Here is a 26,136-nt window from a genome sequence, read left to right on the forward strand (position 1 = left end):
TTTACAACAAGTTCTCGCTCATATAAAAGGAAGAGACTTGTAAGCTAGAAAGGCAGAGAAAAACGAGAGAGAGCAGCCAGGTTATTGGCTTGGAGAGTTTTTCTTTCAAAGCAATAGAAGAAGAAGAATTTAGTAGCAACAATCGTATTATTTTCTGTTTATTATTGTTTCTTTTTTTTGTGTTCTTCCTATCTTTGTTCCGGGCAGTACTGACTCTAGGTACCACTGATCGATCACGTATCAAGTGGTATCAGAGCCACGTTCTGAATTCTAGGGTTAGTTGTGGTACATGGTCTTAACACGTGAACAGTATACGCGATCAGGAGAAGCAATTGTCGTTCTACCAGACAGAAGAAAACCTAGAGGAAGTACTAAAACCAAGATGGGAAGTGAAGATGATAAGAATCTGAAACTGTCAGATGAGGACAAGTTTGCTAAACTTGAACTCAAGATACAAGATTTAGCAGATACTCTTGTTGCGTTTGTGAAGGCAAGTACTTCTAAGTCAAAACCTAAGCATAGAAAAGAAATTACAAAGGGAGAAAAAGAATATTTAAAGGAAGATGATGAAGAAAGCTCATCAGAAGAAGAAGATGACATAATCAATAAAAATCCATATGGAGGGTTGAAAATTGAATTCAAGCTCGAGATATATGACTATAATGGAGTCATGGAAGATGAAAAACTTGATGGATGGCTAGACAAGTTGGAAACGTACTTCACAGTACATCAACTTGTGGAATCACAAAAGATCAGTTTTGCAAGTCTGAAGTTATCAAACCATGCCTCAACATGGTGGAAGGCTTACAAGAAGAGGTATGTTACAGAAAACATGACTTGGCATCAATTTAAGAATCTCATGAGGAAACACTTTTATCCTGTGGGATACTTGGATGAAAGATGGTATAAGTGGCAGCACCTTCGACAGCGATATCAACAAAGTGTCCAAGATTACACTACAGAATTCTACAATCAAGCTTTAGTTTTAGATGTGGATATTACTAGTGATGAGACATTCCGGAAATACAATGGTGGACTCGTAGATTATATACGAAGAGAATTAAAACTTTTCAGTGTACAAGACATTGAAGATGCTATAAACAAAGCTGTGGCCATTGAACAGAAGGTTAAAGGTGCTGCAGGATCAGACAACAATAGACTTGTTACGAGAGGGAAAGATATGACTCAAATAAGGGTTGAGACTAATAAAGACAAATCTCTATTAGATGAACAAGAAGAAAAGGTATGTGATCATTGCAAGGAGAAAGGTCATATAAAAGACACTTGCTGGACTCTTTATCCTCATCTCAAACCAAAGAAATTGCGTGAGGCTGAAAGACAAAGAAGTTTTAAGAAGAACACTATGATTGCAGAAGCTGTGGATACCGAAATAATATCTGAAATAGATCATCCAGACCCAAAGCTTTTGTTGATGACCAAGCTAACAGACGCAGGACAAGAGAATCTACATGAAGAATTGTTCCATGTCAAGATTAAAATAAAACAAAGCATCGTCGAGGCTATCATCGATTCTGGCAGCCAAAAGAACTTAATTTCAGAAAAGCTGGTGGAACAAATGGGATTATCAACAACTCCACATCCAAAACCCTACCCATTAGGATGGATACAGAAGGATACTGAACTTCAGGTATCAATGCAGTGTCGATTCAAATTTGCTATCACTGACAAGTTCATTGATGAGATTGTTTGTGATGTTGTGCCATTGGATGTAGCACAAGTTATTTTTGGAAATCCATATTTATGGGAACGTGACGCTGTTCTCTATCATAGAGAACGTGTGTATTTGTTCAAGAAAGATGGAAAAGATTTTCGGGTTCAGGCTAGTAAAACCCATTTACCCATGAAACTGGTTACCACTAACCAAGTCAAGAGATTGATCAACGCTTGTGAGAAGTTCTCTTTAGTCATCAGGCCTGTGATCAAAGAGGAAAAGAAAGTGGTATTACATACTACACTTTCCACCAGGCAACAAAGTGAACCAAGTTCCCTAAAGAAGAAGTTCGTGGATTTGTTCCAAGAAGAAGTCATTTTACCACGCAAGAGAGGTGTTAAGCATGAGATTGCACTTGTTGGAGATGCAATGTTCTTTACCAAACTTGATCTCGAATCTGGTTATAACCAAGTGCGAATTAAAGAAGAAGGCACTAGAGCTCAAAGATTTATTGAGGAGAAAGGTAAAGTACATGTTTTAGCAGAAGACTTGTGGATAGAACGAGATGAAGTTCTTGAAGAAGATTGTATTATTGAAACAAAGGTGACACCCACCAGAAGAGGAGACTGTATAATGTTTCGTGTAGGGCGAGTCGGACAAGTGCCAAGTAAAGCAAGATGGTTCAACAAGGAACAAGGGGAGGCTGAATTTCCTCACCTGCAATTTAGAGCTTACACAGGAGTTCCAGCTTCCTAAAATGGGGGAGCCATGATACAAGAGTATCGTAGCAGAAGAAGAATGTTGTGAACCTTAGCTTCACAGTTAGAATTAGATGTGCAGGTCATATGCACAAGACTTAAGTAGCATGGAGATTATATTCACACAAGCAAAGTAAGAGAAGTAGAGGGACATCTAAGGCTGTTAGCTGAGGCTAATCATTATCCTAGATTTAATTGAGTCATATTACGGATAGAGAGTATCTAGAAGATACTAGAAGAGGTGTAAAGTTTGTTAACTTAGCCTAGAAGTTTGAGGTTTCCTAACTTGAATAGGATTCCTAGTTTAGATGAGTTCTAAAAAATCATAGTTTTATTTCTTTTACAGCAAGTTCTCGCTCATATAAAAGGAGGAGACTTGTAAGCTAGAAAGGCAGAGAAAAACGAGAGAGAGCAGCCAGGTTATTGGTTTGTAGAGTTTTTCTTTCAAATCAATAGAAGAAGATGAAGTTAGTAGCAACAAACGTATTCTTTTCAGTTTATTATTGTTTTTTTTTCTTTGTGTTCTTCCTATCTTTGTTCAGGGCAGTACTGACTCTAGGTACCACTGATCGATTACGTATCAATAGAAAACCGGACCAAAACACCTATTGATTTCCTTTCGATTATGAAACAAGTTCGTATATCTACATCCTTAAACCAATGTAATAAAACATAGTTTCCTAGGATGAAAATCAAACCTATATCCAATAACAATCAAGTAACAAGTTATATAGATTATGTCGATATCGTATTTACGAGGTTCAAAAGATAAATGTTATACTTCGTAATTCAATATACTTGTTTGACACTTTAATCATACTAATATGACCAAGTCTAATACTAAAGCATCATATATATAACCTCGCATGTTGTTTTTTCAATCTGAACGACTTGAAATAAACGATAGGAATGGAAACAAGTCAAGTCAATATTACTAACCTCAAGTGGAAGGATGATGTCTTCATTGTAGTCGATACGTCTACGCGTTCTTTAGGTCTTCAGAGTAATACTTGTATGTCTCAACATTCCTAGACTTTCTAGTCTAACCTAAATGAAGTTGTTTCTAGTAATATTAATCAAGCGACTCTAATTGAGTTTTAATACTAAAATATGACAACCAACCTTGACATACCAACGCTTGGTGGGTCCAACCGAGCAATGCTCTAACAACAACACTTTGTTTTTCGATATAAGAAAGAGCCCATTTTTTTTCAAAATCATATAAAACGCCTCAACTTTTATAAATTTCGTTAGGACCCACCAAAATTAATCAATCTTGTTGGAACAAGCCTATATTTCATTAGAAAACATGGAAAATTGATTAGTATTATTTTGTTACCCTTATCCAGATATAAACCTAAATTGAGAATATGTCCCGTTTTCACTAATTCGTTTGGGAATCTATTCCATAACGAAAAAAATTAAGAAATTTATCCTGGTGAGAGAAAAAAACTGTTAAATTGTTAACGGCTCACATGTGTGGGATTACACATGCGTGAATTTTACAATCTTGCCCTTGACATTTACATTTTTGCCCTTGGCCTAGGGGACTTTTAACATTTGATAGCACGCGCTTTTGGCAATGATATTAATCAGTATTGACCAACTCCCCGAGCAGGAGTAATGTAGAGTTTTCTAGCGGACTGCTAGCTTTATTGCATGCTTCATCAGCATAAAATCATCTGAAGTGTGAAGTTCTTGTGTAATGCGTTTGTGTTAATTTTGTGGAGCTGGCAACAAAACCATTAATTAATTAATGCGCACAGCGATGCTAAATGTTTAACATGCCTGTATTCACAAGAAATAATCACTGTGAAATGATGAACGTGCCTCATTGACAAGTCCAACGAAGGACAAACTTTGCTAGGTGTATGAAATCACCCATCGCCCTATCAAGCAAGAGCGGAAAATACAACATTAAAAACAATTTGAGAACTGAAGTTAAAACTGCTGGCTAAATTGGGGCTTATAAGGATTAATTGGGCCTATCACTACGTGACAAAAAAAAAAAAGACATTTTGGAGTAAAATGAAAAACCCCTTAATCAACTATTTTTTAATGGCTAATTTATCCCTGATTAATTAGTGTTAATTCGGGTGATTAGTGGTAAAATATTGTGTTAGATGTGAAATTAACCTGTGTTAGTGAATCATCTAAACATGAAAAAATTTAAAATTTTGAAATTTTTTGAAGAACACCAACTCATAATCGGTTTATGTTGTAATTGATATCAACCGATTGTACCGTCAAAAACATACAGAGATTTTTTGAAACTTGCTTCTGCCCAGAATCGGTTTATATGGACATGAAAATTAACCGATTATACAGAATCGGTTTATATGGGCATGAACATAAATCGATTGGGGATAAAATTTTTCTTTTTTATCTGTGAATTATGTGTTGTTAAACATCAAATAATTCATTTTATACCCGAGTTAAGAATGAGTATGACTTCATACTCAAATTAAGAAGTTGTACCCGTTTTGAAAACGAGTATAAACTTATACTCAAATTAGAAGTTGTACTCGTTTTCAAATCGAGTATACAGTTATACTCGTTTCCAAATCGAGTATATAATTATACTCGTTTTCAAATTGGGTAAAATCATGCAGAATTATTTTGGGTTAACCAAAATCGGTTTACACGATACATATATAAAAACTGATTCCTGACATTGCACAACAGGAATCGGTTTATAAGAATGCTCATGTAATCCGATTCTAACAAAAAAAAATATAGAAAAATTAAGAACAGCAATCGGTTTACTCGACACACATATAAAATCCGATTCTAACATTATACATCAACAATCGGTTTTTATAAGTGCTAATGTAATCTGATTCTGGTTCAAATTTCTCGAACCAGAAAACATGTCAAGGACAATCGGTCTTTGTGGGCATGAACATAAAGAATGCGAAATTGGGGGATAAAAAAACAATTGGGGGATATGAGTAAAGGACAAAAATTGGATCCAGATATCAATTCGGGGTCACTCCTTATCTAAGTATTTTACGTATTACCTAATCTACCCCTCACTAATCAGGATTAGTGATTAATAATAATTAGTAAAATCATAAGATTTTTGATAAATGATTAGTGTGTGTTTTATTTGAATTTGGGTGAGTGAGTGAGAGTAGAAGGAGGGAAAAATATTTTTGAGTGGAAATTTTTTTGTGAAAATGGAAGATGATTTTGAGGAGAGAATTGCAGCTGCTGAATCTTTAGCTCAACTACAACAAGGAGCTAACAACAACAACTCTCAATTGCAACTCTTTGTTGAGCCAACACCCTTGAATGATGATTTTGACGAGTATGGAGAGTTTTTCGAAGAAGCTACACAAGAAAGTAAACTTGCACAACATGCAAGCATCCCCAATACACAGGTAAAGCTGCTAGGAGGTTGAAAAATTGATTTTTTTCTTTAAACCCGCCATTTTTTCAACTGTAAAACCTAGGTGCGGGCATAAAAATGGTATGAATACCATGCCGACAGACTCAATACCTGCATGGTATTCATACTACGACCATGCCGGTAGAGCGATATCCCCCATTTTGAACATTGATCCGGCATAGTATTCTACCAAAAAACTATGCCGGTACGTAGTTAACTTTTTTACCTACCAAGGAATATACTACTGAATATTCAACCGGCATGGTTTCATTGATAGGTTTTTATGCCGGAACTGCATGAAAAACATATAGGAAACATTTCCATCTAAAACCAAATACCGGCATGGGAAATTATTAAACCTCAACGCCGGAACTCCTTACCGGCGTGGTACCATCAATCTCGAGAATGCCGGCAGCGCAACCGGCGTTGTTAAGTTTCAATTTTACAATGCCGGTACCTACCAAAAAAACATACATGAATAAATGTTTTCCAAAGCTAAATACCGGCATTACATATCAATTATTTTTAATGCCGGAAGCGTGTACCGGCTTGGGACAATAAATTACGAGAATGCCGGCACCTTGGCTTCCGGCGTTGCTGTCTAATGAATCTTTTATGCGGAATATGTTTCAAATTTGGTCTTCAGTTTTGGTTAAGTTCGACTATGCCGGAACATTGGTTGAGCATGCCGGTACGGGTTTCCGGCATAGTGTTTTAATTTCGTTTGGAACTAATTTTCATTCGATCTTTAGGTGGTGACATATATTGATCCAAAAAATGCAAAGCCGCTTCATCGGGATACATCGGAATACTATAAAATACATCTGGTATGTGACCAAAGAATACTTTTCACCTAGTATCTTGAACTTCACCAATGGATTGCTAGTAATGAACCTTCTAATGAACGTGAAATTGATCTTATGTAGGGAATAATAGATTGAAATGAAGCAATCGCTTGGGCTTAAGAGACGGCTCTTAAGAACATGTGTGTGTTGGTGAGGAATATCGAAGGTTCAAAGAGGCGTTTTGAGATGGCTTGCGAGAGAAGTGGGAAATACAAGGAGAAGAATAGCCACAAGAGAAAGGATTATGTATATCCAAAGAAGACTAATAGGGTATACAAGACTCGTACGAGGAAGAATAATTGCCCGTTTAAGATTGTATTCCGTTTAAATGACATGAACAATTGGGATTGTGAGGTTTTGTGTGGCTGTCATAACCACCGGGATCTGAAAGATTTTGTTGGTCACTCCCTAGTTGTGAAGCTAAAACCTCATGAGTTCGAGGATGTAAAGAGATTGACCAAAGCACTTATCAAACCTAGACAAATTCTCAGAGGCTTCAAGGAAAAGGATGTGTCTAACGTGTCTTCTCTACGTACAATTTATAGCGCACAAGGAACTATTAGAAGGGTGGAATGGGAAGGGAGGTCCGTTATGCAAGAATTTGAGAAGATAGCTTGGGATTACAACTACACGCGTATCACTAAAAGAGGGCCGGACGAGAAGTCCCTTCAAATATTCATTTCGCATCCTTTGCTTTCACAATTGGCAAATACATGTTGTGGTGTTCTTTTGATGGATTGTACCTACAAGACAAACAAGTACAATATGCTGTTGTTCAACATCGTGGGGCAAACCTCGGACAAGGTAACATTCACATTGGCTTGGTGTTTAATGGAAAACGAGAGGGACTATAATTATCATTGGGAATTACGACAATTAAAATTATTCTTCCGGGAAAATCAACTTCCGAGGGTCATCGTAACCGATCAAGATGACGCATTGATGAAAGCAATATCCGACTTCTTCCCGGACGTACACAATTTCCTATGTACATATCATATACGTCAAAATATCATAAAAACTTTCCATGCCTTGTTTGAACCCACTAAGGCGGATATTAAGAAGAGAATGATTGTTAAACTAGAGGAAGATGTTCGAAAGAACAAACTATCCCCCGAAGAAGAAGAAGATGAGAGAGGCAAGATAAAGGAGCGAGTGGTCAAAGAACATGCGGAAAATCATAAAAAGTGGTTGGAATTCCTAAGAGAATGGGACAAAGTTTATTGGTCTCTTACCGAGGTTATGTACGAAAAGAGATTGGAGAAGTTTATTGCCGATTGGAATGAAGTTTATCCGACTGCCGTCTGGTATTGTCGGACTCCATGGTTGGATAAGTTCAAGAAAAAAATTTGTGCGTGCATGGAGAAATCGGTATAGACACTTCAAGAATGAAGCAACTAGTGCAGCGGAGTCCGCTCATGGGAGATTTATTGATCTCATCCAGTCCGGTCAAGGCAATGGAGCAATACTTTAAGGCTGATATCAATAGGATCAAGGAGGCTTTTGAGAAAAGCTCAATGGAAAGGATGACTCAATTTCTTCGTTATGGTAAGTTGCTCCAAGGAATAGAATTCAACATCTCTCATTGGGCAATAAAACATATGATGAGACAAATAGAATATCAGGTAAATTACGGAAAACCGGGTGATGTATGTATTTGTCCCGACATGTCTTCATTGGGGCTTCCGTGTCGTCATATGCTTGTGAAGTATGAAGAAGTGATACCTATTGAGGTTATTGATCCGTTTTGGAAGAAACTATCTTTCGATCCTCCCCCTTTGGGAGATCCCGGGCAATCTCCATGGGATACGAACGAAGCAAAGGAATTCTTCGAAGCTTACTCATGTGGCACATCGGTAAGCCGGAAAGTCTTGTTGAGCCAACTAAGGCTAATTACTCGTCCATGGATCGCACAAAGCGAAGAGCCAAGAAAGGGAGATCCAATAGGTAGACCACAAACTAAAATGTCAAGGAGAATACAAAGGGTAGAATTGAAAGAAATGACTCAACGTGAAGAAGAACGCGCGACAACTAAGAAACGAGATCTAACCGCATGTGAGATTTCGGAACAAAGGTTCGTGGAAGCGCAGGTTCCAAACAAAATAGGTAGGCCGAGGAAGGAACCGCTATCAAGTCAACAACAAACGAAGGATTCCGTATCCACACCAAAATCCAACTCATCGGAGGTTCCAATGAAGAGGGGTAGGCCGCCAAATGTATCAACATCAAGTTACAAAGAACAAAAAGGTGAGCGTTCCGAAGCCATACCCATAGTCGATGTAGCGGAGGTTCCAAGGAAAAGGGGTAGGCCTCCAAATGTATCAACATCAAGTGATATAGAACAACAAGGTGAGCATTCCGAAGCCATACCCATAGTCGATCTAGCGGAGGTTCCAAGGAAAAGGGGTAGGCCTCCAAAGGTATCAACATCAAGTGACATAGAACAACAAGGTGACCATTCTGAATCCATACCCATAGACGATATAGTGGAGGTTCCAAGGAAAATGGGTAGGCCTCCAAAGGTATCAACATCAAGTGACATAGAAAAACAAGATGAGCATTCTGAAGCCATACCCATATACGAATCTAGCGAAGGTTCCAAGGAAAAGGGGTAGGCCTCCAAAGGTATCAACATCAAGTGACATAGAACAACAAGGTGACGAGGCAAAGGTGGTGACAAACCCAAGTGATAGCAAAGTTGATGTAGTTTTAGTTCCAAGGCGAAGGGGTAGGCCTAGGAAGTACGGACTCCCATCACATATCGAAGACAGTGCAAGTGTAGATATTGCAGAGGATGGTTTGGATATAATCAAGTTAGAAAAGGGTAATATGAAGATGTATAAGGATCCCAGAACAGGTAGGACAATTAGAAGTTATCATACCAAGATACAGTCTTACATAGACCAACTTCCTGAGGTTATTCGCGAGTATATTGTATATACGGATGATGTCGATCGAGATGGAAATTGTGGCTATCATGCTGTGACAGAAAAATTAGGAATCTTTGACACAGCGTTTAGTAAAGGTATGACACCATGTCGATATGATAGAACGAGGATGGCCGAACAACTTGTGAACAAGAGGAGATTTTATGAGCAATTGCTCGGTGTAGGCGAGGGGTTTGATGATATGCATGCCCAAGTATTAGGGCCCGAGCAAGAGATGAACTTTCTTCCTTCTCAATATTGGATGAGAATGTCTCTTTGTGGGCATCTAGTGGCGGATACATTTAGATGTGTTATTCATTATTTTACCCCCGCCGTAGAAGTAACATTTACCCCAAAGTGGCAAAAATGCGAAGGATACCTTAAGAAGAGAAGAGTTGTTTTGGCGTTCGTGAACGGTAATCATTTCGTTATTCCAAAACTCAAGGACAATTGTCCATTTCCACCTGTTTGTGGGATGATAAAAAACAAGGATCTAGATCCCAATATCTGGAAGGGATGGATGGCATTGTATGAGGAGAATCACCAATTTTGGGATGCGTTGGCCTTATCAAAGAAACCTCTTCAAGAGGAGGAGATTCAAGTTAATACGTGTGGAAGCGATGATGAGTAATTTCGATATATGTGGTTCACTAATATGCAACCTTTTGTTTTTTTGGAAGTTTGAATTGTAAATACCGGCGTAGTTGTGTTTTATAATTATGACGCCGGAACCATGGTGCCGGCGTAGATTATTGTTTTGAAATCATGCCGGAAATACAGAAAAACATCCAGAGAAATCAGTAAATTCGCCGGCATAGAAGTTAACATAATAACATTGTCGGTTTTCTGTGAAAAACATATTTGCCAAGGAGATTGCATACCATCGGCATAGTATCCAAACACATTTGAATGTCGGAACTCTTTCATTTAGGAAACCGACATTGATTTTACTCTTTTAGAGCATGCCGGTACTGGAGAAAACTTAGAAATTTATGTGATCTTGCCACATTCAAACTCTGTAAAAGAGGTAATTTGACACAAGTTTGTCAACATAATAAATATAATAAAAATACTAGATTGTATACAAGAACAAACTTCAAAGTTATGTGGTTCCAAACCGAAAACAAATCAAACATAAACCAAGTCAAGCAAAGAGTTTAGCAAAACACACAAACAAACACATTGTTCAAGACTCACAAACAAACATAAACCAACACTAGATTGTTCAAACCAAACTAATACTATAGAAGAAACACACGATCACTCGGCTATTGGATTCTTGTGTACCCTCTTCTTCCTTTCGCCCCACAAGTTTTTTTCCTCTGGATCTTCAATTTCGTCTATCTTTTGCTCGACGTTCTCCATTTCTTTCTGGGTCAGCACCTCCCCTTTCTTGTTCTTTTTCTTAAAGAACTTTGAAAAATTTCCAATCCGCCGACGCTGTTAAGGAAATTTTAAACATGTACTTAGTATGTACAATTGTATAAGTTCATATATATAGATTAAAAGAATAATAATGAACAAGATGTACGTACCAACAATGTAACGAGTTGTAGAAGTGCGGGTACAGTTTCCGGAGTTGTGGAGGGACGTGCTGGTGGTGGAGGAACATCTACGATATCCGGGCGTACAACATAAGGATGCGAGAACTTCCGATGGCCTCTTAAGAAGGTTGGTTCACTCTCATAACCGTTCTCAGCCAATTCCCAATCAGCCCTATCCAACACAAGTCCTTGTTCTTCCCTTTCACTCCAATGCGCAAGAATAGGTTTAGGGTCGTAAACTATGAGAGTATGGTTATCATTTGATTGGCATTGAGGAAAGTCATGAGAGAATTTCTGATAAGATGTATCCGTGAGATCTTTCTGCTTGTACCCAAGTTGTCGCATTACACGGCAAGGATTTTGCATAACAAATACTTTTGGATGAAATAACGGTCCGTTGTAAAATGAAACATTGTCACGCCTTTGCAAGTAAACTCCTCTGGCATTCCTATATGGGTCAAACACAACATCTTGGACAGCCACCGATTTCAAAGCCAATCTCATTGCACATAAACGTTTCTTTTTATTGGGCCTCGGAGTATTGTTGAAGAAGTATTTCTGACCTAGAGGCCTATTCTGTTTATATTCAGTGAAAGAACTCAATCCTTTATACCGTATGAACAATTTTGGGAAGTGTTCATAATCCCACACATATGCCAATGAAATGTATAAGAAAATAAATAATTGGAAATTAACAAATTTAATGAAAACGGTCACCAAAAAAGTATACCTAAATTACAGTGAAATTCCCATTAAATTGACGGGCGTTCGCCTTAGAAGCTCGACGCATTTCTGCCAAGAAAGCAGTGCCCCGTGAATACTCATGAACCTTTTCCAACAGATCCAAGTATTGTAGGTTGTTCATATGCACCCTGTTACCATTAGCGTCAGGGAATATAGCGGTTCCCAAGATGAACAACATATAAGCAGCGACAGTTTGCTGAACTTGTTCGGGATTCAGTTCCTTATTCTTCGTATTCCAAAACAATTCAATGAGTTTGAAGAATGTGATAGTCTTTGTCTGGGAACGGTTTGTCTTGTACATATTTTCCAAAGTGGTTTCCTTGTCCCATCCAAACAACTTTTTAGTCAGCTCATAGATCTTGTCTCATCCTAGGTCCTTAGACTCATCTCCTACCTTAACGGCTTTCCCAAGAACCTGAAGACCTATTATCCTTTGGACATCTTCAGGGATAATGGTCATCTCGCCAAAAGGAAAATGCATGGTATCAGTTTCACCAAAAAATCTCTCCAAAAAACAGTTCGTCGCGACGGTATCAGTGCCCACATAATTTTTTATCGCGGGATACAACCCAGATGCTTTGACTACTGCTTTAACAGCGTCACACTCAAGCTTCAAAGGCCATACATCCAATTGTTGATGGCGTCTAACACGGAAGGTTTTCTTGTGGTCTTATAAAAACACACCAAACTTAATTAAATTCACTCGATCACAGATAAATAATATAATAAGAAGATGCAAACGTCTTACATAAGTTTGATAGATCCAACGAGCCCAAGAGTGTTTGTAAGCAAATAAGAGTTGCGGGTTTATCGGTTCACCCAAATATTTGCCATCATCTCGGTCTGGAATCATGTCATATTTATCAGGAAGGTGGGCTGGGGGTTCCTTTTCATTATACTTAGGGGCTTCAACTACGACACCAGTTTTTCTTAAGCCACCTGCTTGTGAGGATGAGCCACCTGCTCGTTCCGGTACAGGTAATTGTTCCCACTCATCATCATCATCACTGCTGGTTGAGTCGCTTATAGGTTGATCCGAATTGTGACCTTAGCAGTAGCTGGATCAGGACGACTACATCGAGAAGACTTACGTTTTGCTTCTACAACAGCTTTGCCTTTTCCTTTGTTCTTTTGTTCTTCTGTAGACCTATGTTCCAATATGTAAACTGAGTTAAATAATCACAAACGGCATATATATTGGATATAACATCAATGCCGGGAACTAATCCGGTATTATAAATAATTAAAAATCCATGCAGGTTGTCTTGAATTTTAGACACAAAATTAACAATTTTTGGTAAAGAAAACCGGCATAGTAAGTTCACATATAGACACTGCCGGAACCGCTGCCGGCATTGTAAGATAGATACTGTGTATGCCGGATCTATGTAATTTTAGTACAGAGTTTTTAACAAAATAGGCTAACGAAAACGTCATAGTATTGATCAAATATACAACGCCGGCAACTACAACCGACATGGTATTCAATTAAATATTCATGCCGGCAGGCTCACGCAATAAAATAGGGATTCAAGACACATAATCTGGCATGATTTTCAAATTGAATTCTACCGCGAAACAAACATGTAACTGAACTTCAAATTTCGATTTCAAAATTTACTTCTAGTGTAGTAGAAAGACTAAACAACCAAGTTTCACTTTGGATAAGCCCTAAAAATACTTCAATTCAACATATACATCACTTACCGGAGCAATTGTGTTATTCTCGCCTCACCAATAGACTCTCCAGGCTCAGGAATTTCTTGCGCTTTTGATTTCGATTTACCACCATCATCAGCAGATTCTTCAGGATTGGTTATGGGTTTTTCACGAGGTTTGCGACGACCCATTGTCTTTGGTATAGAAGATGAAACAAAAAGGGAGAGTGAATACAAAGGGAGATTGAATAATTTCCTTTCTATAACCGTCACTTAAATATAATGAAGGAGTTTGTAACCGACGCATAAACTGGTATTAAGGATTTTATAACCGTCAAATAAGTGGGATAAAATAGTTTGTAACCGTCAAATTAGTGGAATGAAGGAGTTTATAACTGCCACATAACTTGTGTTTGTAATAGTCAGGATGCTGGCATGGAAAGATGGCACAATTGAATGTCGTCATTCTGACAATAAGTTTCAATTGTAACCATAAAACCGCCGTAGTAAGTTGATCAAAGTTCAACGTCGGTAGTGATTCTTGATTCATTATTAACGCTTCTCCAGAAGGTTTAAGCAAGGAAACTGACCCAAATTGGGCTTCATATTAATACTAAGGAAATAAACTAAAAAACATTAAACACATAAACAACGTTACACATAAACATTAAACACATAAAATGAAAGATCTCAAGATAATTGCAACTAATATAATTTCTTGGTACGAGATTCAACAAACAACGCAGCTTCGAAATGCCTAAAAGGCTCTTTTCTCGATTTGGTATATGCGGCCTGAGCTTGATACCTATTATCTCGGTATGTTGCGAGAAACTCGTTGTATTTGCGAAACAATTTTATGAGGGCAATTGTCTGATTCGCTACAAACTCATCCCCGTAATCCATTTTGCGTTTCTTGCACTTACCGTCATATAACCTCGACATATAAGGACCATCCGCAACAAGACCCCCAAAAAGGTTTGAAGGGCGGTGGTCTTCCGGCAAATCCGAAACTATGAAGTAATTCTTAATCCATTCGGTTTCTTCCTCAACATCCGCTTCTGTGTTCGCTTGTTTTACACGTTCGATTATCTCTTTAGTTTCTTTGCGATATTTTTCTTGTATTGCTTCCTCTTCTTCTAATCTTTTCCTTCTAAGTATCTCTTCTTCCATTGCGGCAAGTGACTTGGTGGTTTTCTCCTTCCTTTTAATTTTTTTTAGTATCATGGGAATTGAGTTGGTGGTGGATGATGATTGATTCCCTATCGGAGTGGATTTTTTTTTTCATATAAAAATTCTCTGAAATCGGTAGTTCGTGATTTCTTTGCCATGAGAGAAATGTATTGGAGCTCACCTATTTTTTTTTTGAGGTATCAACTGCAACAGGTGTATCCATTCCTTTAAATAGATGAGGACACAATGGCTCTTTTCCACTTTATCATTCCGGCATTGTCAGTATCTTAGATCCCACGCCGGAAATGGTCTTTACTGGTTTATGGTTCAAAAAAAAATCCGTTATGCATTGAATGCTCTATTCCGGCAGTGTACGTTATATTTTCGACAATGCCGGAACCAATTGCCGGCACGCTAATGTATATAACTAAAAAGCCGGAACATTGTTTATTGTACTCAGAATTTTGACACTGAATTCCGGCATACAATAATATAGAGTATATATAATATCTACGCCGGTACCGGATACCGGCATGGAATTATGAAACATAGAATGTCGGAAATGTAATTTATTTCAAATGTAATCCTTGTCGACGGAAAAACAAATGCACTTAGCATGTGCATCAAGCCTTTGAACCCCTAGGCGACCCTAGTGGACGAGTTATAGTCTCGTGAGGGTTTACATAGAGATCTACCCACAAAACATACACTAAAATTTCTAAAGCCATCAATCTTCTTCTGAGGACGATACACTCTCCATCATCTCAGGGGCATACTCCGGGATTTTGGATTCCATGAATTGGTAGCTTGAATCGAATGCGAATGCTTCCCATTTTCCTCTAAGTAGCGCGCTTTGATGACTTCATGCTACAAAAACATAACACAAACTTACTTGGTTAGTGGTGTTTAGTAGGAAGATCAAATAATATGGATCACGTAAAATAAACCACAACAATACTTACAAATTGGTCAATGGACAAGTTAAAGTGGGATCGTTGAAAATTGGTTTTTGGATGTCTAAATAAGCAAGTATCGCACTTTCAATGACTTGGTGCCTATCATGAATCTGTTGAACACTTCTTCTATTCGCATTCCCGAACTCTTGCATATATTTGTTGTATACCTTACCCCAAAAGGTTACGGAATCCACCCTTACGGAGGACTGCCTCCTAGCTCGAGTTTCCGCGTACCAAGATTTGGTGATCGCCAAATCTTCATTTGAGTCAAAGGATGCCATTGCTTTGTATGTTGAGGTATTGGGAGAGTTAGAAATATTATATAATGATATCAGCTTTGGAGAGTATATGGAACCAGGTGTGTGTTGTTTTGTAGGGAGAGCAAGTGTATTTATAGGATGGTGCCCAAATATGGCCGTTATTGTACTGAATCAATGAAGTTGTACTTGCAAAAATTTGAATTTTGAATTTGCCGGCATAGTAATAAGGATAAACGAACCGCCGGAAAACGGAGCCGACATTGTGTCATCTATAACATCAATGCCGGTACATGGTTTATTATACACAGAAACCATATAATTTTTGACACTATATACCGGCATGTAATAAATATATAAGATCTATGCCGGTTATGTAAACATAGTATGCCGGAAATTTAATTTATTTCAAATGTAATCCTTGTCGACGGAACAACGAATGCACTTAGCACGTGCATCAAGCCTTTAAACCCCTAGGCGACCCTAGTGGACGAGTTATAGTCTCGTGAGGGTTTACATGGAGATCTACCCACAAAACCTTACGAAATACCTAACCAAATGCCCTAAAAACCTAAGCAAACACCACTAAACTTTTAATCTTCTTAAGAAGAATCCGTCTCCGATTCACCCAGCTGGTGGTACTCCGTGACTTTGGTTACAATATGGTTGACGTTGGCTTCAAACATGAATGCTTCCCCATTTTCTTGTAAGTAACGCGTTTTCACGGCTTCATGCTACAAAAACAACACACAAACTTTGTTTGTTACATAAAATTTGCAAACGAGTAGATTATGTCGAATTAATCATAAATATACTTACGAGTTGTTGAGGGGACAATATATTGCGGGTAGCGTGATTGATCCGGTGTTTCATTTTTAGATACTCAACCACCGCATTTAAGATGATGTCGTGTCGTTCCTCGATTTGTTTGGCAGTTCTTCCTTTCGGTTACCGTAACCGTGAATAAATTTGTTAAAAATCTTCAACCACATGGAATCCCGCGTGTTGTTATCTATAGTTGAAGGACGAGTTTCGGCTATCATGCTTGGGTGATTGCTAAATCTTCCTCCAAGTTGAACGATGCCATTTGTTGTATATGGGATTAGGTACTATACTAAGCTATTTATAGATAATTATTCTAGGGTTTAGGGTTTCTAAGTTAAGAGGCTCAAGGAGATATATAAGAACACACCAGTTTAGGACTTTTGGGTCCAAGTATTAGCTTACTTTATATAGAGAAAAACCTCAACGACTATTTTTTTTTTTAAAATCACCAAAACCGGCATTGTAGTAATTGTGACATAAGATGCCGGCACCAAGTACCGGTACAGTGTTGCCATAAGCTAATCATGCCGGTACAAGGGAATTTCTTTACAGAGATTGGGCCAAATATGCAACCATTACCAGCATGGTTTTACAACAATAATCAATGCCGTTCCAGGGAACCGACATTGGATCTATAATAGCGACTACGCCGGCGTTTGTAACAGTAAAAAAAACGACTAGTTTTTTTGAAAAATAAGATCGTCGGTGATTCATTTCTATATAATACTCCCCATTACTTGGGAAAAATCTACACAAACCACCCACCAAATAAAAAAAATCCTTCTCTCAAGAAAGCAAGACGGTTAAAGCTTCACAAGGGATGGGATATTCATCATCTATCTCTATTTGCAAAGTAAGTAGATTAAACATTACTAACAGTATAATCTTCACTACTATGACGCATAACTAATATAATCTTCTCTTACATAGTCATCATTGCAAGTGTCAAATTTGCAAGTCACCTTCTCATCTAGCCATGGACTGTCCTTTTATTTATTCAAAGTGTAGAAGCTGTGATGGAACATGCCGGTTTTGGATTGCAAAAACTGATGATGCTGAAAATGGAAGAATGTTTCTAAGGTGTTTGAATCACCCAAAGTGGGATGAGTTTCAATGGTTTGAAAAATCTGTTGAACTAGCAGAGTCAAGAGAAAACCACAAGGGTCAATGCAAGCCTATCGATGGGTGTTATATGAAGGGAAAGGAATATGTTGAAAGAGAAGAAGAACCAATGAAGATGATCCTTGACACCCCCATCCCGGACGATGTCTTCGAACAGATTCGGGAAACGCTCAAAGGTTCCGCAATTGTTGAAAAGGGATGGAAATAGATAATCTTTAACCAAATGTAATCCATTCTATGTTTTTTAGCATGTTTTAATTTAAAGTTTCAAATCCAATGTAATAGACTACTTAGGAATGAAATAAAAGAGTGTTTGAAATGGATTTATACTCAAAACTAGCAGAGTGCCGGCATAGAAGCAACCAAGCTTACAGTGCCGGTTTTCTGTCAACTATGAAAATTTGGAAAAAATCATAAAACTGGCATAGATGTTAGAAAAACGACTATGCCGGTACCTTTCAATTTCTATACAGGAACATGAAATTTTTAATCTTCTAGTTCCGGTACGGTTTTATAAAACATTTCATTTCCGGTACGAGGAACCGGCAATGAACTGTAATTTCCGTGCATGCCGGAACGAGTACCGGCGTTGTTGAACCTAAGCTTTTCCATGTCGGCAGCAGTCGTAAATAAATCTTGCAAAAATAACATTTCACTAGAAATCTAAACATGTTCAACATAAAGCAATCATAAGAAATCTAAACATGTTCAACATAAACCAAACAACTGGATTCTGCTTAAATGTTCTTAATCCAGGTAACATAAACTAAAATAAAGCCAAACAACTAAAGAGTTAACCATGAGGTACAAACGAAAACAAGTTTGGAATTGTTCAAGACGTAACAACCACCATCCAGAAAAAGAAAACAGCTAAATAGTTAATCACTTGGTCTTTTGCTTCTTTTGTGCCGGTTTCTTCTTAATTTCCCCGAACACATCTCTTGCACTAGGGTCGGTTTCTTCAATTTTATCAAGCTTCTCCACGACTTCCTTCACTTCTTCATTGGATAGCCCCTCTCTTTCATCGTACTTGCAACATAACTGCTTCCTCAACTTGCCAAGCCGACGTCGCTAGTTTCATACATACAACACATAATTAGTATATATATGGTAATATAAAATTATGTCTACATTAAACGACTAAGTAATTAACAATACTTACTAGCAATCCAACGGTCTTATTAAGTTGGGCGATCGTAGGTGATGCCTGTGCGGGAGTTGGAACGGGAGGGTGTTTCCGGGGTGGAACTTGGACGTCATCCGGGCGGACGACAAAAGGATGTGAACATTGCAGGTAATCTTCCATGTAGTCGGCATCAACGTCATCACCGTTTTCCGCAAGCTCTCATTTATCCCACTGACTAATATCTATCAAACGACGTGGTTCCCTATCCCTCCAATCTGTTGGATCCGGTTTTGGATTATACTCTACATGCAACCGATTAGGAGTTGAAAAGCACCGAGAAAGGTCAAGAACAAAACATTGAAAAGAGTCCGTCTAGATATGTGATAATTTCTTATATCCAAGTTGGCGCATCACACATGTAGGATTGGCCATAACGTATCCTTTTGGGTGGAACAACGACCCATGGTAGAATGCAACGTTACCAAACCTCAAAACTTGGTGGTTTCATCTAACCTCCTTGTAAGGGTCGAACACAACATCTTTGGTACTCATCGCGTCCAAATCCAATCTCATATCGATCAGTCGACCCATGTTACCGGGCATCGGAGTATTGTTGAACTCGTATCTCTTAGATATAGGCGTATCGGGTTCGGGAAGGTCTTTGATCTTCAAGGAGGTCCAGTCCTTGAACAAGGTTGGGAAGTGTTCATAAGCCCACACTTATTCCAAGGTGAAGCAATAAGTTTTGTTTCTAAGTTCACGATAAGGGTACATGTGAACAATATACATAATACATAAGTTTAAAAACAAAATTACCTGCAGTAGAGTGAAATTCCCGACAAATTGGTTGGTTTTAGCCTTAGAGGCCCTTCTCATCTCCGTCATCAAATGTTCCATTACCGTGGTACCCCAAGAATACCCATAGACATCCTCCAACGGATCCAAGTACTGAAGGTAGTTCGCACTAACCCTGTTGCCATTAGTGTCAGGGAATACCCTAGTGCCCAAGATGTATAACAGGTACGCAACGGCAGTATAACGAATTTGTTTAGGGTCCCATCCATCCTCCAAACTTCTTTGCTTTGTGTTTTCAAACTTCTTCTTAAGCAGCGTCAACTTGATTGTCTTTGTCTTACCAGACGTGGATTCATAAAAGCTCTCCACAGAAGTTTTGTAGTCCCAACCAAATAGCTTGTTAGTCAGAGCGTGCAACTTCGACCATTCTAGGTCCAGAGACTCAACTCCTTCTGCAATTGATTTTCCGATAACACTCAAGCCTAGAATGTCCTGAGCATCTTCGGGGATGAAGGTCATCTCCCCAAAAGGGAAGTGCATGGTATCGATTTCACCATGATACCTTTCGACGAAGCAATTGACAGTCACAGAATCAGGCTTCACATAATTTTCAACCAAATCATATATACCATAATCCATTACTATTTGTTGGACCTCTTCACATTCCTCGGAAAATTTCCAACAATCCGCGGCTTGGTTTCGGCAAACACGTACAACCTTCTTATGATCCTACAATTAGGAGACAATAAAATTAAGATATTTTACATAAATACACAACAATACATATGCACAAGATAAAAAATGCTTACTTAGGTTTGATAGATAGTACGAGCCCACGAGTGCTTGTATCTAAATAGTGTTTTCGGTTCCGGAGCTTCACCCCAAATTCTACCACGTTCAAGGTAAGGTATCATGTCATTAATATGAGGAAGGTGGGAACCTTTAACTTTCACTTTGCCCTTCTTGCCATTGCCTTGTGTTGGTTGTTGACTTGGCCCACCAACTTCGCTTTGGCTTGCTAATTGACTTGGAGGAACCACATTATCTTCATCCTCACTTTCCTATTCATATTGCTCATCTTGATCATCGTGCTCATGGATTACAACTCGACTACGGTCACCACCACTCTCCCAAATTATCCCTCTTGTCTCAGCCCCCAAACGCTTTTGCGACCTTCATCTTTCCATCGAGGAGGGAGAGATTGAGGAGTATCAAGACCGTCCTTCCTTCTTCTCTTAGTGACCGCATCTTTAGTTTTTCTTTTGATAGATTCCTTGGCTTTTGACCTATATCATAAGCACACGAAATGAATGTGAGACAACTCACTTTCAGTTTTTGTACCGGCATTGACTTACTTAAACTAACCACGCCGGTTAAATGTTCCGGCAGTGAACATTGACTATCGAGAATGCCCGTAGTCATATGTAATTCTCCTGGATATCAAAAGACTACTACCGACAGTCTCGAAATAAATCAATTCCATGTCGTAACTTTGTACTGGCAAACAAATCAACCTAAAATTTGTGCCGGTATAGGTGACAAATTCTTAAGTTTTCCTGTATGTTTTAAGTCCACTACCGGCATGCTCGAATTATTACAAAAGAATGCCGGTACCCAAAACCGGCATATAATGCAACCCAAAATCTATGCCGGTACTGGTGACAAATTCATAAACTCTCCTTTATGTTTTAAGTCCACTACCGGCATACACGAATTATTATTAAAGACTGCCGGTACTAAAAACCGGCATAGACTTCGACCCAAATTCTATGCCGGTAGGAAAAATTCAGTTTCAGGTGAATCTGGGGTTGGAAACGGAATTGCATTCATCCAAGATTAAATGCCGGAACACAAAACCGGCACTGTATTCATACATATTTCAGTGCCAGTACTCACTGAAACTCAATTGTTTCAGTTAGGGTTCGCGATTCAAACCTAAACCCACTGCTATAAATCGATTTAAACACTCATAAAGTAGTTTAAAATCACTTACCTTCTCACAGAAGCCATGGTTGCGAGAGGTTGATTCTCCGAATCTTCTTCTTCTTGCTCTTGAGAAATCTTAACAATTCTTTGTTCCTGTTTTTGTTGAGCAATCGATTTTGAGTTCGATTGGGCATTTGTTTTCTTTCAGGGATGCATTGTTTATGATTCGGGTAGGTTAATCGACGAAGAAATTTTTGAATCGACGAAGAACCGATGAAGAACGATGAATTTTTTTTTTCAAAACCTAACCCTAAGAGTGCCGGTAGTGAATAAGAGAATGGGGGATATGTTTTGGTTATTTGATTTTTATGTTTTAGGAGAAAGGGTATAATGGTCTTTTCATAATGTTTTTAAATTAATCAAAGGGTATTTTAGTATTTTCATACCAAAAATCACCCCTTAGCACACACCATGGGTTGGGGGAAATAATCAATATCCCCCAATTTCGCATTCAACATAAACCGTTTCTATTTGCAATCGGACCACATATACATTAACGTTAACCGATTCTGATAAACCAGGAAAAATTTGATTTCAAAATTTTCAATTTTTGAGCAATTTTATGTTACTAAAACCTAGTTTATAGGATTAGGTTGAGAAGAAAAGAAGAAAAATCAGTTGAAGTGGAGATGGAAATGAATTTGATTTTGATTTTAGTTTTTAATTTTATGATTTTAGTTTTATGATTTTGATTGATTTTAGTTTTTAAATTTTATGATTTTAGTTTTATGATTTTGATTTTAGTTTTTAATTTTATGATTAGGATTTGATGGGGACAAATTAGTAGTATTAATATTTGATAGAGGGTAAAATGGTAGTTTCATCAAACTTAGACACCCCTTATCATTCTTTATAGGGTGGATGAAAAAATCCATAGACCCCAATTAAGTGGCATAGGCCCCAATTAAGCCAGGTTAAAACTCAACTGTGGAAAATTGTGATGATTTGACTACAAATAAAAAGAACGAAGATTATCTTAACAAAAACATTGACTAGTGCTAGTGTTGTCTTGTTTCCCTTTTAGCTTGCTAGTTGCTGCTGATGTATACAAGTCTTTTTAACCGATGTATAGATGATGAAGTAGCAACCTTTGGAGTTGTCGTTGGACAGACTTGCCCTGCTCTCTTGGTTCCAGTGGGCATCTTTTTTGGTGTTGATGTAGCGACAAAAGAACTTCCATTCACCTCACACTCAATTCTAGCTTTCTTCCTCTTGGGGTTGGATCTAACCTCTCCACCTTTGCACCATTAGCTGTAAACTTCTGTATATGACAAACAATTTCAGATAGAAGTATTATTACTCTTGTATATTTTTACAAGTAAACTTATGTTAAGACAGTAGAATGGTACACTCTTAGAAATTAATGGTACACTCTTAAAAAGTTGATATTAAAAACTAAACTACAATGGCATTCACTTAATAGTGTTTCCCTGGAATCCAAACTTAGATACCTGAATTTGGAAATTAAAATCTGAGTTGCATACCTAATTGTATGTTCATTGCAAAAATACGCTACAATTCTTAGTTTTAGCAAAAATGACCACCATATACTGTTTCTGCTGATGAGATAGCAACAAGTACCATAATCAAAAGTGAGCATATAGACCTTGGAGGGAGAACATAGCAGTGGGAAAATTTCAACAAAGACAAAAAAATATTCCAACTGTGCAGACAAACCAAGATAGTGATTCCAGCTCTTATTTTTGAAGTAAAAGAAAATCAAAATAACATAAGTCAGTATATTTAGCTAGCATAGTGGATTGACATCCTGTTTTTATCTATCGATCACACAGTAGCTTTAATTATTGGAGACAAATCGCATTATGCACTATGCTAGCTATTCCACTAGTTTACCTAGCTAAAAAAATACGGAAAATGGGTCATTTGTCCAAATATTTTTAAAACACGGTTCAAATGGACAAGTAATAATTAGTTTGGGTGAAATGGACACAAAAAAAAATGACAAAGATGAAACTGGATTCATCCTGACATAAACTTAAAAAATAGCAAGGATGAAACTGGATGCATCCTGTGTAAATTAAAAATAAAAAAAATATTTGAAGATGGGCAGGATGAAACTGATTACATCCAGGATATTTTTATATTTTTGTCCATTTAAACAGTATCAAAATCTAACTGTCCTTTTCACCCAGGAATTGTTGATTTTGGTCTTTTTAACCAAATTTATGTAAAAAATAGCTATTCCAATTTCCATTCGAGCTGTTCTTGCTTCATCACCAAAAACACAAAAACAAACTTGATCTGAACTCTTTCACTCGATCTGCCTCTTTATTTCTCTTGGTCTCTCGATTTCTCTCTGTCAATCCCTAATGTTTCTCTCGGTTTCTTTCTCAACAGAGACGTTGAGTACAGGAGATACACAACTATGAGGGTAAAAATGTAAAATTGACATATGTGTAATCCCACACATGTGCGATACTAACCATCTAACGGTTTTTTCTCTCTAGGATAGATTTCTTAATTTTTTTCCGTTATAGGATAGATTCCCAAACAAATTAGTGAAAACGGGACATATTCCCAATTTCCCCAACCTAAAACTACTTTGTCATTGTCGCCTCTCCCTTCTCCTTCTCCGAGCTCTTTAAAAGAAAAGACTCCTACCACTGTATTGATTTCTTAACAATGGCTAAATTACTTAAGTTTATTTTAAATTGTTGTTGAGTTTGAACAGTTGGTACACATTCTTAAATGTAAATCCACATCAACCAAAACCAAATTTTCAAACAAAAATCAGCAACAACAAAAATTAAAATTAGTTCGAGGTAGGGTCTGATTAGTTCAACAAGGTATCCAAGCCCGATTTCCAAGCGATTACTCGTTACAAGATAAATGACCTTGGTGATTTCCAATTCCAAGCCGATAGTTTAAGGCGATCTTTTAGCCGACTCTTCGATTTTACTTTTTTATTTATTTTAATCGTTGTAATGTTGAGTGCATGTTATGTTGAACTTATATATAGTTTTAATTGTTGGTGTTGCTTAATCAATACATGACAATGCTAAAATTATGATTTTAATTAGATTTAAGTCATGTTAGTAGCAATATATATGATCAACGGGACTCAACCTCTAGTAAGTTTATCCGAGTATTAGGCCGATTTTAGGCGAGTTCCAGCTCCGAATTCATTGCTCCAAGCTCCCAAACCGAGTAGGACCTTGGAGCCAGTTAAACTACTTTGGGTAGGGTTAGGGTTGTGATGGAGATTGGGTGGTGGATTGTGAAGTTGGTGTAATTGGAGATTCAATTACATCTTCTTCTACTGTGAGGAAACAAAAGAAGCTTTTTTGGAATTGGTAGTGAAATTGGGATCTCATCAATGGAATTGATCGAATTTTGGATGAATTCAAGGGAATAAATCCCATATTTTTACCCAATATAAGATCTCAAATCAGTAGAATACTACTCCTAGACTACCATCAACTGAGATTTGAAGCTATAAAAATCTTGAAATTTGCAGAGAATACAGTGAATAACTGACTTGTTTTCGTTGGATTTTGTGAATGAATGACCTTGGAATGAAGAGAATTTATATTCATGGTAGTTTTAGGATAGATGGCTTGTTATTTAATCCAATTTACAGGTGAAAAATGTTATAAAAAGTGTTGATTGTTGAATGCAACAACTGAAATGTATCCATTGATGATCTCTATACATCAGTTTTTTGTGAAAGCTCCATATCCAATTTTATCGCACAATAACCTGCTTGCAATAACCCACACCACAAATTCTCTCGATCTGCATCACTAATCACGTACAGTAGTTGCAAAGGTTTTTCATCTCTTATCAAAAGATCGAGTTATATTTGAGTTCTGATTTTGCTCTGACTCACGACTTAACTCGGTAATGACTCAACATGGTGACTCAATTTAACTCAGTTATAATAAGTCAATTCAAGGGCGTAAATGTCTTTTACTAGGATAAATAACTACCACCTATGTACTAACAAATGTTAACCATTTTTTTTTTTTAAAAAGGGACAAAAAAGTTCAATATCAATCCGGGGAATTGTAGATGGGGAAAAACGATTTACTAGTTTTTTAGGGAATTGAAGAGACAGACGTGTTGTCGAGACTCCTCAACCGAGCAAACTGCTTAACCTCACACAGATGCACTTCAAAGGGAGTGCTTAGATTCGAGAGACCAACCTGTAGGACTCCGGCCTAAACCAAGTCAATGGCCGTTCCAGAGTCAATTCGGTCACAAAGAGAGAGATGGGTTGATCTGTAGGAGGGAAGCTGAGAATTGTATGGGATCAATGATGATCAAGGGTTGTGGATGTGTTGAAGGTTTCTGCAAGTTTTCTGTTAACTGTTGATTTCAAAGTAAGTTCTGGTCGATT

The 26,136-nt window shown here is 37.7% G+C and overlaps 1 protein-coding gene across 1 annotated transcript; it reads left to right on the plus strand.

The window, feature by feature from the left end:
- The first annotated feature begins 289 nt into the window (after nucleotides 1–289).
- On the plus strand, nucleotides 290–2,428 carry LOC113295860. The gene is made up of 2 exons (XM_026544190.1): nucleotides 290–490; nucleotides 644–2,428. The coding sequence occupies exons 1-2, from the start codon at nucleotides 290–292 to the stop codon at nucleotides 2,426–2,428; spliced, it is 1,986 nt and encodes a 661-aa protein (XP_026399975.1).
- The last annotated feature ends 23,708 nt before the right edge of the window (nucleotides 2,429–26,136 follow it).

The sequence above is a fragment of the Papaver somniferum genome, chromosome 7 (assembly GCF_003573695.1).
Source record: "Papaver somniferum cultivar HN1 chromosome 7, ASM357369v1, whole genome shotgun sequence".
Lineage (NCBI taxonomy): Eukaryota > Viridiplantae > Streptophyta > Magnoliopsida > Ranunculales > Papaveraceae > Papaver > Papaver somniferum.